This window comes from Crocodylus siamensis, chromosome 15 (assembly GCF_052110815.1).
Source record: "Crocodylus siamensis isolate JL-2025a chromosome 15, ASM5211081v1, whole genome shotgun sequence".
NCBI lineage: Eukaryota > Metazoa > Chordata > Crocodylia > Crocodylidae > Crocodylus > Crocodylus siamensis.
This window is the reverse complement of record NC_143409.1, coordinates 6,405,728-6,421,515: the sequence shown is the minus strand read 5'-3', so window position 1 is coordinate 6,421,515 and position 15,788 is coordinate 6,405,728. Positions and strand designations below refer to the sequence as shown.

General features: G+C 48.4%; 1 protein-coding gene and 1 pseudogene across 2 annotated transcripts; one reads left to right on the top strand and one right to left on the bottom strand.

Annotated features, from left to right (window-relative positions):
• The first annotated feature begins 258 nt into the window (after nucleotides 1–258).
• PDCD7 (programmed cell death 7) lies at nucleotides 259–11,333 on the top strand. 2 transcript variants are annotated; one of them, XM_090028575.1, is made up of 6 exons: nucleotides 260–1,018; nucleotides 1,812–1,950; nucleotides 3,156–3,392; nucleotides 4,260–4,347; nucleotides 6,090–6,251; nucleotides 10,335–11,333. In XM_090028575.1, exons 1-5 carry the CDS (start codon nucleotides 302–304, stop codon nucleotides 6,205–6,207), a joined length of 1,299 nt encoding a protein of 432 aa, XP_089884701.1. In that variant the 5' UTR covers nucleotides 260–301; the 3' UTR covers nucleotides 6,208–6,251; nucleotides 10,335–11,333. The 2 variants fall into 2 exon arrangements, with proteins under 2 accessions (XP_089884700.1, XP_089884701.1); XM_090028574.1 differs by lacking the exon at nucleotides 4,260–4,347 and having other exon boundaries at nucleotides 259–1,018.
• On the bottom strand, nucleotides 6,258–9,253 carry LOC149852062 (E3 ubiquitin-protein ligase Mdm2 pseudogene; annotated as a pseudogene).
• Nucleotides 11,334–15,788: the final 4,455 nt, after the last annotated feature.

The following is a 15,788-nucleotide window of genomic DNA, read 5'->3' as shown; positions in this document are numbered from 1 at the left end:
ACTCATCACGCGACCGACCTGTCTTCCCCGCCCGCCTCATGCATATTCATCACTAGCCGGCCTAACCACTTGCCCCCTCATGCATATTCAGCACCAGCAGCCCCCTACATCTTGGCGCATACGCAACACTCACCCTCGCACCACTCATGCGCAGTCAGCCTCCGTCCGGCCCCGCCCCCTCATGCGCAGTCACTCCGCCAGGCCCCGCCCCCATGAGCAACCAACGCCCTTCAGGTCCCACCCCCTCATGCATATTCAGTGAGCGCGACCCCGCCCTTCGCCAGCCGCCTCAGGAGGGAGCATGGCCGGGCCGCCGCCGCTGCCCTTCGCCGCGCGCTTCCCGCCGCCCCCGGGCCCGTTCCGCGGCTTCCCGCCGCCGCCCCCGCCCGGGCCGCGCTTCCCGGGGCCGCCGCCCTTCCTGCCGCCGCCCGGCCCCGACCCGCCGCCGCTGCTGTTGCCGGCCGCCGCCGCCGCCTACTGCCGGCCCGGGCCGCCCGCCTGGGCGCCGCCGCCTCCGCCGGGCTGCGGGCCGGGCGCGGGGCCGGGGCCGGGCGCGGAGCGGCAGCGGGACGAGCAGTGGGTGGCGCAGCTGGTGTCGCGGCGGCGCGCGCGGCCCGCGCCCGCCCCGCCGCCCCCGCCGTGCGCGGCCCCGAGCGAGCGGCGGGCGCGCGCGCTGGCGGCGGGGGCGCTGCCGCTGGTGGCCGAGGTGGCGGCGCGCTGCGCGGCCCTGCGCCGCCTGGAGGAGGCGGGCGAGGAGCACGGGGACGGGGCGGAGCGGGAGCGGGAGCGCGCCGGCGCCGCCCTGGCCGCGCTGCGAGAGCGCGCCGCCCCCCTGCGCGCCCCCGCCTTCCTGGCGGCCCTGCGGGAGCGCGCGGCGCGGGCCCGGGACAAGCGGCGGCGGCGGCGGCGGGGGGCGCGCGCGGCCCGCGCCGAGGAGGAGGCGCGCGCCGCCGAGCGCGAGGCCCTCATCGACCGGTGGCGCGCGCGGCGCGGGCACGAGGCGGCCGAGAGGGCGCGGGTGAGCGGAGCCGGCCTAACCCGGGATAGGCGCTCCCTGCCCCCCCCTTTTTTTTTCCTTTGGTTTGTTCGGTTTGGGGGTTTTTTGGGCAAACTTGGGCACATGCACCCGTTGTCAAGCCAGGGGCATTTCAGAGATTGTTAAAGTCGTCCTAGGTTGAAAAGAAACCTGGTGTTGGCGGTGGGAGGTGGAGGGCGGGCAGGTTTATTCCCCTGGTATCAGGGTCCTTCCGTGGCGGCGTTGCTCCGTGACGTGCAGACGGGCCGGCAGGGTTTGTTTGCTTTGGGATTGAGGATGTTAAGGTTTCAGAACCGCAAAATAATTCTGTAATTTAAAAACCCCATTTATTTGCCCAGAAGAGTTACAGCAGCAGTTCTGAACTGGGGGTACATGTACCCCCGGGGGTATGTGAAGTATATTTCATATGCTGTCTAACAACCTGTGTTAATTAATTGCCCGCTGAAAGGGGGTACGTGAAGTCTCACTCTGAGACCAAGGGGTACATTGACTGAAAAAGGTTCAGGACCGCTGAGTTAAGGTTTAAGAGCGGCCTGTTTCCATATCCCTTGACCACTACCTTCGTTTTTGGCCCCTCTGTTGTGTTTTGTCCATTCTCTTGGTTCTCTTAAAACGTACTTGATTGACTTTCCGCACCTCTGTTGATGAGACACTTCATCAGTCCTGGGACGCTGTTACGGATTTCAGTTATTCCCTTTATGCTTCTTGATGCTGTCTTTATTCTTGAGTACCTGTTGGCGTTCATATTTTCTTTCTACTTTTGCCCCCAATGCAGGAGCAGGAACTTAAAGCTGCTGCCGACAGCGTCTTATCTGAAGTAAGAAGGAAGCAGGCAGATACAAAGAGAATGGTGGAAATCCTTCGGGGCTTAGAAAAGCTTAGGAAACTGAGAAAAGAAGCAGCAGGAAGAAAAGGTAAATTTGGTGGGATTTTGTGAACTATTAAAAATGCAGGCAATAAATAACAAGCAGTTTCAGTAGGGGTAAGGGATATTTTTCTTTTGCCAAACTCTGTTAAAGACAAGGTAGAAGACAGGATATTAATTAGTCGCTTACTTTGCAAGCAGCCTCACTTCTTTCTGGCTGCTTATGGAGTAAAGCTAAATCTATCTCTATAGTTCATGCAACCGCTGAAATATTGCACACTTTCTGGTGAGAATCTAGTGCCATAACGACAAAATCTTGCTCAGCGTTTGTACCTCAGTAAGTTTCTGAAGGGTTCAGACGGCATAGGGGATGTAGTAGGGTCATCTTTTCATAAGTAAAAGGTTCACTTGAGGGCTTTATTGGAAGAGAGCTCTTAACACTTTAAATCCTGATTCGGGCTTTCTCGGTTGCTTTTCGGTATTTATTTTAATAATACCGTCCTCAGTTTAACCTCTTACCACTCCCTGACTTTGCAAAATATTGGTCTCTAATAGGTACCCTTGATCTGTTTTAAATGTTTTATTTAACGCAAGAGTGGACAAAATGTGGCCCATAGACCGGATGTGGCCTGCCAGACCAACCTATCTGGCCTGCGGAGCCCCTAAAAATTTATAATTAATATTTATCTGCCCCTGGCTGCCTGTCATGCGGCCCTCAATGGCTTGCCGAAACTCAGCGGCCCTCCGCCCAAAATAATTGCCCACCTCTGATCAATGGCTTCTTTTGGTAGTGATGGTGATGAAGAAGTAGTAGTTAATGGTAGACATGAACAATCATGTTTTATGCATTTAATAGTATATAGTGAATGTAACAAATAGCCACACCAAGAAGAAGATTCTGTAGCATCCTTGAGGGTAACCAACAAGCTTCATGTGCCAGCTACCTTGCTGGAAGGAGCACTGGGAAGGTGCTGCTCAGGCAGATTTTATTCCAGACTTGTAACTTTTTAATTAGATGCTTTTATAATACTGCCTTCAAGGATCTGTTTTCTAGCATGTGGAATATAGCCGGTTCACTCCCATTCCAAACTCCTCCACATAACTCATTTTATCGAAAGATAGCTGTGAGAAAAATTCTTGACTTAGACGCAGGTTTGTCCAAAATGCTGCAAATTGCCTCTCAGTGTGAAACTGAAATTATCACCACTTTCAAGGTTGATTTTTTTTCTTTAAGTTATCGCTCTCATTCTGTAGGTGTCTGTCCACCCCCATCAGCAGATGAAGCTTTTGAACATAATATTCAGAAGATGAGGACGTTGATTAAAAAACGCACTGAACTGTATGAAGCTGAAGAGAGAGCTCTACGAGTCATGTTAGAAGGAGAGCAGGAAGAAGAGAGGAAAAGAGAAATGGAAAAGAAGCAGAAGAAAGAAAGAGAGAAGCTTCTGCAGCAGAAACGTGAAATCGAGTCCGTGCTGTTTGGCAATCCGGGTACATGGCTGCAAATTTTGCTTTGGTGGGGAGTTTTTGTGAAAATGAGCAAGGTTAAGGTTGAAGTGATAGCATAAAGCTTCATTTGCAAAAGCTGACGCGCTGAAATAGGTGATGCCATGAAAACATGGAGATGACACAAATTCAGTCAAGTTCTTTCATTACATTTACCAAATTCAAAAGGTGTGGCAGCAAGAACTGGAAATTCAACCATGTCATAAACTAGTGTCTCGTCACATCTTGTAAGCCAAGCAGTTTAGGTTGAATTGGCTGTTTCGATTGGGGGTGCTCAACCCCTGGCCCGTGGGCCAGATCCAGCCCATGGAGTCATGCCAGCTGGCCTGCAGGGGTCCCCATGGGTCCAAAAACTTGGTGGTGGGGGAACAGTGGCAGCAATTGCCGCTCTCCTGCTGCCAAATTTCCAGACCTGTGGGGTGTCCTGTGGGCTAGATAGCATGTTGGACGGTGCATGTTGGTGCCCCGGGGCCTGGTCTGGGCATGCAGTACCCAGCTGGAGGTGGCTTAGGGCCCAGTCCTGGCACACGGGTTCCACATAGCTCATCTGGGAGCTGCACCAAAAGGTTGCACACCATTGGTTTAGGTGGTAAACCTCCCACAGGGTGTAGAGGCTTTAGTATTGGCATTCAGCCAATGCTGTTCATCCTTCCCATCTAGTACTGTGTGTTTCCCTGCTGGGCAGTGGGCAGCGGAGAGGAGGACTTGCACTTATATGGGTAGTGCTTTTTTAGTATGAAAATAGAAAGCACTTTTGATGCTGATTTGAATGTAGATCTTTCTGATAAATTAATGTACAAATTAGCAGAATTTGTGGCATTTTACCGAATAGTTTTTAATGTGTTGTAACAGACGAGTTCCCCCTTGGCCATCTGCTTCGACCCTTCCAACAGTATTATTTACAAGCTGAGCATTCTGTACCAGTTCTCATCCAGATCAGGTGAGCACAAATAGCATCTTTACTACATACAATACTAAAGTGGCGCTTGGTTATATACATATATTTAAAGATAAAACTGCAGCCTCTCCTGGTTCACTGACTTGTGAATACAAAGTTATATCTTACAAATGCTAATCAGGTTTCTTCAGGTGGTTATAAATCTCTGTTTTCCTTATTCACCTTTATGAGGCTAAGAAAACTTGGATAATTTGTATCAAATTATTTTTGGTTTCTCTGCAGTAATATAGAACAGCGGTTCCCAATCTGTGGTATGCATACCACCTGTGGTATGTGTGCCCCACCCAGACCTTCCACCCATGAGGGTGGGAATGAGGTGCCCACATGTACACACAGCCCCAAACTTGCCCTATTGCCTCGCTTCCACCCTTATGGGCAGAGGGGCCCAGCCCCGCCAGCTCAGCTTCCAGATGGGGTAGCCCTCGGGTACCTGCTCCACTTCCCGGTGTCCTGCTGGCTCCAGACCACAGGTAGGGAAGCAGCAGGGGGACTCCCATGTGCTCCCCCCATGGCGCGCAGGCCTGGCAGTGGTGGCAGCAGCAGCAGGTGGGGCGTTCCTTGCACAGCTTGTGCCTTGCACAGGCGCCTGGTGGGGCACAGCTCTGGCCAGTGCTGCTCATCACTAGAGGCGCAGCCTCTGCTGGCCTGTCTGTATCACCAGTGCTCCCTGCACGCATGTGTAGCTCTCACATTCACTGGGTGTGGGAGGGAAGGCCCACATGCTGGAGCTGGCTGCCTTCTCCACTGAGGCTGCACAGCATGGGAAGAAAGCCCCAGGTGCCTTCCCCTGGGGGGTGGGAAAGTCAGCCGGCTTCAGTGCTGGGCTTCCCTCCCATGCCCAGGGAGTGCTGGCAATACAGACTGCCTGACAAAGGATGTGCCCAAAGGATATGTGATGTTCAGTGCTGGCTGGAGCCGCACCGCAACGGGTGCCTGTGCCCTGAGCACCCCCACCTGCTACTGTGCCGTGGGGAAAGTGTGGGGGTTCCTCACCCCTACAAACCCCACATACCCATACCCTGAACCCCCCACAAATACACAATTCTCCCACATACCCTACCATACACCTTAAGCTGGTGGCACTTAAGGTTGTATTGTTTTAAACTGGTGGTGTGCAATCTGTCAGAGTTTGGGAGCTGCTGTCCTAGAGCCAGGGTCAGCAGCTTAAGGCCTGTAGAACTGGAGGGCTTTGCCTCTGCTCCACCCCTGCAGGGGCTGAGCAGCAAGGAGCTGCACTAGGACTGTGCAGCTGGCAGCTGCTCCCTCACTACTACTGCCCTCCCCACCCTAACTGGTCTGGGCCTGGCACTGCTCCCTTCTGGGGGGTGGGGGCAAATCAAAACACCAGCAATGCAGGTGTAGTTCCCAGCTATGTGGCTCTCCTCCAAGCTGATGTGTTATCTAGACCACCCAGTCCATGTCAGGCTGGATCAGGGCTGTTCTGGCCTGTGGCTTGAGAAAGGTGGCCAGTCCCTGTGCTAGAGGCATCAGTGTGCAGTATGACACACCCTATACATTTGGAACTTACACATTTATTTGTAAGAAACTGAGTTCAGCCTTCAAGCTTTTGTTTTAAAAAATGTAATTCAGAGAGTGATCTTATCAGTTGACTTAATGTAGCAGACAGTATGAAAAGAAATGTTTGTGTATCAGGGTATCATAAGGAGTCTTATGGGTGAAGTGAAATGGAACAGACATCCTTTGTAAACATTCTTCTCTTCCAGGCATGAATGGGACCGGTATTTGGTACCAGCAGATCATCCTGAAGGAAGCTGCATCCCTCCAGGATGGGTCCTCCCAGCTCCTCCTATCAGTGACACCTGGGCCACTGCTGTCAGATAACTTTACCATAAGACAGTGTGAAGTTTTGGAGTGTCACATTAAAGGTGTGTATAGGTATGACCAAATTGGATCTATCCATCAGTACCAGGATAGACTATCAAATCATTTGAAATAGACCTGAAAAATGTTTTGGACCAGGCTGTAAGTAACTCTCTTCTTCCATTAGTACCAACCATGGGTGGTGTCAAAACCAGAAGTTACATAGTGACTAAAATGGGGCCTTTGTTTCTGTGAAGATAATGGCTCCTGCATTCCAAACCCACTCTTTTCCATTCCATTTTTTGACTGAAACAGATGACTGTTAAAAATGCTTTACTAATTTTCACATTTCTTGAGGTTAGTTTATAGCAGAAATACTGCCTCTAATTTATCTATGCAGATTGATTTACGTTGTAAGGATGAATGGGTCACAGTGTTATTTTTCAAAAAGATTTATCTGGAATTCTAACCTTCTATTACTTCTCACTAAGAAATAGCTATACTAGAATTTATTGTTTTTACTTTTCTGTCTCTTTACAAATGCTATGTATAATGATTAAAGAGAGGTAGGAGGACTTCCAATAATATAAACTCGTACAAGAAGTCTCTTCTGAGCATTGAATTTGTTTTTAAAATGTGTGCCACCCACTTATACAAGTGTCATTTTAATATCTGCATACGGTATGTGACTTTTGGTAGGAAATCTTGCGCTCAATCTTGAAACAAACATTTCTAGTTTAGAGAACCTCCAAAATGACTAAATGTAGAGTGAGTTCAGTTGTAAATCCAGTGCACATGTTATTTGGATTACATCTTTTAGGCACAGACCTCCAAAATAAGTCTTCAAATGTACAAAAGCAGTTTGTTTTCTTTTGATTTTTAAATCCTAGTTTCAGGCTATGAGATCTTGCAATGTTTTTGCTTTACTGTGCTTGTTCTGTTCAACATCCTTCTAACCAAAATAAGTTAACACAATCATCTCAATTGGCTGCCTACAGACAGGACAGGGCTTATTCTGCTTTTTTTTTTTTAGTTTTCACGTGCATGTAAAACATGACATGAGATGTCCTGTCTTGCCATGTACTATGCAGTCATTTTTTTAATCTACTTTGACATATGGCACAGGGCTCTTTGCTGGATTCTGTCTCCTCTTTCTCTCTTAACTCTTTGTCCTCTTGACTGCTACAAAACTCATTAGGGTGGTGCCTACAAACTCATTAGGGGGGGCTCAGCAAGGAACCAGAGATGCTCTGTTCACCAGGGCGCGTTACTTAGGGTAACAAGGAACAATAGTTACAGACTGACAGCAGATTTAGGCTGGACATCAGGAGGAACTTCTTCATGGTAAGGGTGGCCAGAATTTGAAACAGACTCCCAAGGCAGGTGGTGCTCTCCCTTAACTCGGGAGTCTTTAAGAGAAGGCTAGACAGGCATCTGGCTGGGGTCATCTGACCCAGCACCAGGGGGTCGGACTCGATGATTTGTCGAGGTCCCTTCCAATCCTAGCATCTATGAATCTATAAAAGAGATTGCTAGACATACATCATAGTGCTTAGGGTTGGAAGGGACCTAAATGGATCACCAGGTCTGACCCCCTGCCCTGGGCAGGAATGGGTGCCGGGGTCATATCACCCCAGCCAAATACCTGTCCAGCCTCCTCTTGAAGACCCCCAAGGTAGGAGAGAGCACCACCTCACTTGGGTGCCCGTTCCAGAGCCTGGCAGCCCGAACCGTAAAGTAATGCCTCCTGATGTCCAGCCTGAACCTTCTCTAACAATTTATGGCCGTTATTCTTAGTAACCCTGGGTAGTGTCTGGGGGAACAGAGCCTCCCCCAGTTCTCACTGGTCCCCCCTGGTAAGTTTGTAAACGGCCACCAGATCCCCTCTCAGCCTTCTCTTGTGGAGGCTGAATAGGTTCGGGCCCTTTAGCTTTTCTTCATAGGGCCTGCTCCTTGACCATGCAAATAGCCCTTCCCTGGACCCTCTCAATGCTAGCCACATCGCTCTTGAAGTGACTGAGAGTACTCACTTCACTGAGATTCAGAGGCTTGTACTGCAGTGTCATCACTTTCTTCAACATCCAGCTCTTTACCTTCATCCATCTTCACCTTCTTGTAGTCTAGAACATCAGAACCTTCTGCAGGTTCAAGCTGAATGGGACTTCTTAATTTGCTCTTTTTCTGATAAGTGGATCTTTTAATTGGGAAGCCAGTCATCACAAAGAGCCCAGGATCTGTGGCAAAATGCCATGGTAGGGGAGGGTTTATTTTACTACACCCAGGTCACTTCCAGAAATCAGCTAGTGAAATTTCAGGATCTTCATCAAATGAATTGGCATTACTCTCTGCAGTCTGATACAGTTACTTGATACACGATACAGTTACTTGATACACGTCATCATCCTCATCTGTGACTTCCTCTCCTTCATAGTGGCTATAATCTGAATAAATTGACTCTACTTCAAACTCAACGCTGAATTGGTCTGAAACAGAACTGTGATCAAATCAATCAGAGTTTTCACTTACTAAATGAGCATCAAGATCAGGAATTGAAGAAGAGTCCATTGAATCATTGGTGTTGCTGCTTTCTCTGCATAGCCCACTTACTACACACCATGACAGGCTTTCGTCAAAAGTCAGTGAAATGACTTGTGCAGTTTTCTTCTTTCATTAGGCCATTCATCCAAGGAATTGTCAAAGCAGTTTGAGATGCTGCAAGAGGCATGTTAAGTATTAAAAAAAAAAAAAAATGTTCCCCGCGCTTATGCAGTGCAGACTCTAAATTTGACACCAGGAAATCCCAGTCCTGTCCAAAGGTGCATGCTGGCAAGCCAGGCCGGGTTGGGCTGGCTCCATTTGCCATGTACAGACTGCAGGTTAGGTTGTGCTGTGCTGCCCCAGGGCTGTGCCTACAGCAGGCCATGGCCCTGACATCCCGGTTGACTGCTGCTGCCAGCACCAGGGCCTGTGTGCTGCAGGGGGTGGGCAGGCATGTGGCAGCCGTCTTCAAACACCACCCTTCCCCCCCAAGCCCCACACCCATCCATGCACCCTACATCCTTCCCATCCCCCCCAATACCCATATCCCCACATTCCTCCACCCCCCTCCTGCAAACCCCACTCCCTCCTTCCCCCCACATCTCACACCCTGCATGCCCAGCTGCCAGTCAGGATGGGACCTGCTGGCAGGAGCTGTGGCTTCTGGGCCAGCTGTCCCCACACTCTGGTTAACAAAGTCAGGGCGATGTCTGATCTTTCTATGATTAAAAAAAACCAAAAGCAAACACTAAAGCATATAGAAGTTTAGAATTAATTTTATGATGATCAAGGTGCACTGATACATTGGTCCAATATCAGATCAGCACAGATGCAGTCCATTTTCTTTATCTTGGAAATTGGCCTGATAAGTGCCCGTGCATACATGCAGCCATAGCACAGCACGTAGGTGGTGAGGAGCACAGCCTGGCAGCTTGGAGAGCTGTGTGCAGCTGCTAAGTCTGTTGTGGTGGACTGGGACTGGGAGCGGGGTGGGGATGGGCCAGGTGCTGTCCAGCCGGGACGGGGTGTGGGACAGAGCCACAGCTTGTCCAGGGGGCATGGGGCTGTGATGGGGGCTGTGTTCCCAGTGTGTGGGGACTGTGCTTGGGGTAGGTGGCAGCAGTGCTGGGAAGGGACTACAGCAAAATAGGGTGGCTGCAGGCTTTTGTGCTGGGAAGATCGTGGTGCAACTTGCAGCTGCAGCCTGCCCCCCACACAGATCCAGGGTACCACCCCCACTCCTGCCCGTGCCCTCCGGGGTGCCCATAGCAACAGAACCGTACCTTCTCTGTCCCGTACCCCAGCCTGCCCTGGCTGGGCAGCACCTGCCCCGGCTCCAGCCCCACTTCTCCCTCACCTCAGGGACCTTGATCTGCCCCTCCACCCCTTCCCTCCCTCCTCCCCATCCACTACAACAGACTTACCAACTGCATGCAGCTGTATTGGAAATCAGATCAGTATCTGCCGATATGCCTCTTTAAAAATTGGCTTTCGGTATCAGTGTCAGTGTACCCCTAATAGAGGCACTAGTAGGCTTGCAAATTATTTTAAAATTGTAAATATATCAATAAAACATTGCCCAACTGATCTCTCTCTCTCTCTCTCTCTAGTGGTGTTTCGTTTTAATCATGGAAGAACATGGATTTCTGGCACCAGGGATCCAGCTGGAGGCCAAATGAGATGGCTGACCTGGCCATTTGAGGCCAGGAAGGACACGCTTTGACAGTTCACATTAGGCCACCACAATGAGCACGTCTTCCAGGCGATAGTTGCCCAGATGGCAGGGCAGGGGCACACATGGGTGCAGCTACAACCCAATGGCAGCTGGCCCAGAGGTGCAGACAGCTCTGCTGCAGTGCCCGTACCGTATCCCAGGCAGCTGTGTGGTCCCCATCCAGCTCTGGCAGGCATTCAGATGTGGGGCTGCAGGTCCAAGGGGATGGATGCTGTCGCATGTGGCAGGAGGTCACAGCCAGGTAGCAGCCCCCACTGCCAGACTGCTCCAGTGGGTAGAGGGGGCAAGGGCCATGTCTCCCCATATATCAACTGGCTGGGCATCAGAAGCTCCTGAGATCAAGTAGCCCTGACCTTTTTGCCAGGGCAGCTTTTTATACTGCTGGGGCCGGCCCTTTCAGCTCCCCCGTGGCTGCAGATCCAGAAGCGTGGAGAATAAGAAAAGAATGGGTGGGGTGGGGTGAATTGCCGGTGCGGGAGGAATCAGCTCAGCTCAGCTGGTGCGAGTGTGGGAGCTGGAAGCAGCCAGGCAGGTTGTGCTTCTCGCCCCTGCGCGCAGCGCTGGCCGGAGCCACCCGCCGGCCACAAGCTCCCTGAGCCCCTCCCCCTGGTGCTGCTGGCCGTGGGGGCTGCACACTGTGGGGGAGTCCCCACCCCCCGCACTCTAGCCCCCAACCCCCACTGACATATACACACACCTTAACATACGCCATGCCCCCCGCACAAGCCTCTCACACCCCACCATATCCCTCCCACACAATATAAGAGTGAGACTTTATTTTTGAGTTATTATCCAATCCCTCCTATATGCCATACACAAACCATGACACCTGTTTTTTGTAATAAAATTAAAATATGTTCTAGCAGGCATTTGACTTTCAGCGTATGACTTATTTTTTTTCTGGTTCTAAACTCCTCCCCCACAAAAGGAGTATTTCTGGGGACGAGGGAGGGACTTCTTGTGGCAAAGATCAGGGGTTAGGGGGCAGGACTTCTGGTCCCAATACGGCAACCAGGGGGCAGGGTACGCTTCAAGGGGCAGGGATACCCATGTGGCCCCTCAACAGCTTGCCATAACTTAAGTGGCCCTCCACCCGAAATAATTGCCTTCCCTTGTGTTAGACGCTGTAGATTCTTGTGGACTGACTCCTCTAGAGCTTCTGGAAATCAATGATTGTACTTTTCTGTGCTCTTTTACTGCAACCTGGGGACTCCAAGGAGAGTCCCAAGATGATCACATTTGCAGTGGGCAATATGTTGCTCTCTTATCATACAACTGTTTAGACATAATATATTAGCCTAATTTAGACATCTGGAGTTAGGTGGTCTCGGTGTGTGTGAGACTGAACATTCCCTCCTTCGTATTAAAAATAGCCTTTTCTGCCCCAGCAAACTTCAACAACATCAGCAACAAAGGTTGGGTAACACTGTCTCTTTATATTAAAAACTTCCAGAGAATATGGAGACGAATGATACAATCCTATCCCTAAATTATTCCGGGATTGTGAGGTACCACAATACGTTAAGAGTTATATTTTCATCTGAATGCCTGCACGATTACTGTTGAACGTCAATACGCATTGTTACACAAGTCAAAATTTTTGGAGACTTGTAGCGTGTGGATCCAGATGAGCGAGTTAAGAATGGCAGTCAGTATGGATTTGGAATAGCTTTTGTTTATACTAATGTTTTTGTAACTTCATTTCAAATGTGTCTTTACAACATGAGAGATGGAAAACATGTACATCTAATTTGCTCAACTATGTGTTTTTATTGTTTTTAACAAAAAATTAGGAACAAGCTAAGGCATCAGGAGTAAAACATTTAAATTGGTAGTAAGCAGGCTCATGTAGTTGTTGGAAGAATGTTTTGCTCATTCTCAGCTGTAGAAATTAGCACATTATAAGTTGAGCTGACCCCTTGAAATACTTAGATCTTTTTTTACATGCTTGACTGGAGCAGCAGCTTATGGCACTTTGATCTGTTTGTTGTGTGCTGGACAGAAACCACACTGTGAAATAGTACCGCCTTTGTTATGCTGAACCCGGTCAACCAGCCGTGCAGTTACAGCTTGGTAAATCGGCCTGCTGGAACGAAAATTTAAAAAAAGGTAAAGTGTGATTTGCTATAACTGTTCTTGCCCTGTTACTTATTTTCTTGTAAATAGATACCACGTGTCAAACGATCTGAACAAAAGTAAAATGTACAAAAGTTTTATACTTAAAGCAGAAACAAATATAGAGAAGACTGGAAACTCGTAAATGGGGGATGGGAGGTTAAGAGTGGAAGCTCAGGCCTTGGCATTATGTAAGCTAAGCCCTAAAGCCTGGCTGGGAGAGAGAGGGGGTGCTGGCAAAGTAACCCCACAGGAAAAGCGCCAGAGCTCCAAGCCCTGCCGCCACTGGCTCTGTTTTCCAAGTCGCTCTGTGACCGGGCCCATTTGTAGAACAGCAACAAAAGCGTGTATTGGGATCCTTGTTGGAGGAGCTTCTACTTCTGAGCAGCAGGTGATGCAGGTAGTACAGAGTTGTGGCTCTTCCAGCCAGTGGGCTGCAGCTCTGCTTCTTGGCTCCCATGTGACAGAGGGCATTTTTATCTCTCCAATTCTTACACATCAGATATACAAAAACGGACCTACTTGCATTCCTCCAAAAACTTCCCTTGTAGTTGACGACAGAGTTGACATAATTTTTCTTGGGGGCTTTACAAGGACGTGTTTGTAGCTCAACTGGAGCTTGTGTCTGGAGTTAGGTGGTCTTAGTGTGTGCAGGCTCCGTATTAATGATGTGAAAGGATTAGAATGAATCTGAGGCTTTTACTAGATGCAGCAGTTGCATCTCTTTTTATCTATTCATAAGCACTGTAGAACATAGTTTGTAATGAAGTACTATAGGAAATGCCAGGGATTCTAGTTTCTCTGTGTGTGTGTGTGTGTAACTGCTGTTTAGCTTCACACCAATACCAGAACAAATCCTGAGAGTTTTTGTTTGATTTAAATCAAAGCTTTAGTCCTGTACAACAGCTGCAACAGCCCTCTTTTCATAAAAGTGAGTGGGCTGGAAAGTGAGGGGGCCAGAGGATGCTCACCATATGTGATTAGGCCCTTTGTTATGTAAAAGGATTTGGTGACACAGGCTACCTTCTTAAGCTACTATAATCTGAAACTAAGTCAGAAACACCTGATTTTTCTGCCCATTTAAAGAACTGAGTAGCAGATGAATTGCCAGTGTGTGTAAAACAATTCAGCTTTCACAACTGCACTGTAAGAGCTGCATGACTTTCATTTGCAGGTAAGATGCATTTTGTACTCAAAATGTGAAAATGCCAGTTGATGTGGCCTGCAAGAAAGTACACTTTAGTTACATAGTTTTAGGATAGGTGCTAAAGATGTCATATTGTCCAACACTGTTTTCAAGAAAAATATTGATTTTTTTTTTAAAGAGAAGCATGGTTTTCATCTTGAACTAAAGAATGACACTAAATCTTGCACAACTTAGAAATATGATGTGCAACCCTGTGTTCTGATTCTAAAAATCTGTGTTCAAATAGATTTGAATCTGATTTACCTACAGCTGTGTCAAGGAGGTTTGCTTCTTGGTATTTTAATGATTTGAAAAGTATCATAGATCAAAAGAAGAGACTGGGTTACTGTTAAGATTTTCAAGACCCCTCTGGGTCTGATCCCAGTGCAGTTTAGATTTTGCATGACGGTAAGACATTTTATTGACAAGTTATGCTTATATTTGTACCTGCTACACAATTCATTTGTTAACCTGTAGCCTTCCCTAGCGCGCAGCTGTCCGGGTGTGAATGTGGAGCAGCCACAGAATGACTGAGTTCAAAATCCTTGTGGAAAGTAGTTTGCTATAAACCAGTACCAACTGGAAGCCCTTTAGTTTTTAAGCGATTCCCCTTCGCTGTGATCTTACAAGGTCCCTAAGCTAATTTTCAAAATTAGAATTTTCCGTTATAGTTTCAGATAAATTGTCTGGCTGGTTCTTCAGAGGTTAGTTTGGAAAACATTTGTACTGTGACTGTACTGTGTCTGCACGTCTTCTCTGTAGCATCTCTCCTACTTACACTTTGTGTGCACAGATTTTTGCACCAGTATCCTTGTTTTGAACAGGAGTGACTTTAAAAAAAATCAATATAACTGTACTAGAATTGTGTCTGTTGTATGATACTATTATAGCTTATTCCCATTCCCGTGTTGGTATAGCTGTATGCAGGGCTGTCCCTGGTGGGGGTGAATCGGGGCAACCGCCCCCACTCCCTGTGTTTTGTGCTGCATAGGCCCCGCTGCCGCCGAGCGCTGCCGGCTCTGGCCACTCACCATCCCCACGCCAGGCCCTGCACACCCCTAGGGATGGCTCTGGCTGTATGCAAGCCCTTACATAGAATGAATACCATTATAATGCTAAGGACGGCTGTGCTATATTGCTAGAATTAAGTCAGTATATAGATAAGTACGGGTATTTTGGAAAGTTTTGCATAGCAAATATTTTGGAACTATCAGAATGCAATTTTTTTTTCTGTTCAGTGCGACTTGCATTGTCACACTTCCCTATCTCCCTTTATTCATAAAAAATAACAGCTATTTTTGGGAGGAGAGGTGTGGGTCTGAAGGTAACACAATATTATTTTCTCCATATATGTACCTGACTGCCACTGGCAATAATGAAAGCAGTCCTATATTGAGAGACATCTCTTTTTACATACTTAAGGGCATCCTGCTCTTTCTGCAGGGCACAGTGTCTTTCAGGTAACATTTAACACGTGTGCGTGAGCATGTGTGGGCTCTTCCATACACAAAGTGCAGAGAGCTGGAAATTAAACAGCATATACAAACTGTTTTTTAAATCCATAATCTGTTTTTTTTCCATTATTTATGCAGGCTCTAATGCTGATGCATCTTTTATGTATGGAAGCAGATGGTCTGCCTTTGTGTAGGATTCCAACACGTTGCCTATGAAATATGTTAGTGAAAGTACATGTGCAGCTCTGCAAAGCTGGTTACTGTCCATCTGGTTTACACTGCCACACCGGGCACACCTAATCCCCGTATAAGTAATCCAGCGCAGCTCTGCTTGTAATCTTGCCATAAACAGTTTGGCTACCACGAGGGAGTGTGCGTGAGGCTGTGTTCAGCAGCTTCTTTAATGAATGGGCGTCTGGCTTTGAGAGGGGCTTATGTACTGCCTCCTTTTTTTAGATCCACATTCTTTCCACTACCCTAATCGGCTGCTGTATAAATCTTGTTTCCTTTTTGAGATGGTTATCCTCATTTGCAAATTAACCCTCTCTCAGGTGTGGGGTTTGGTTGTTTTTGG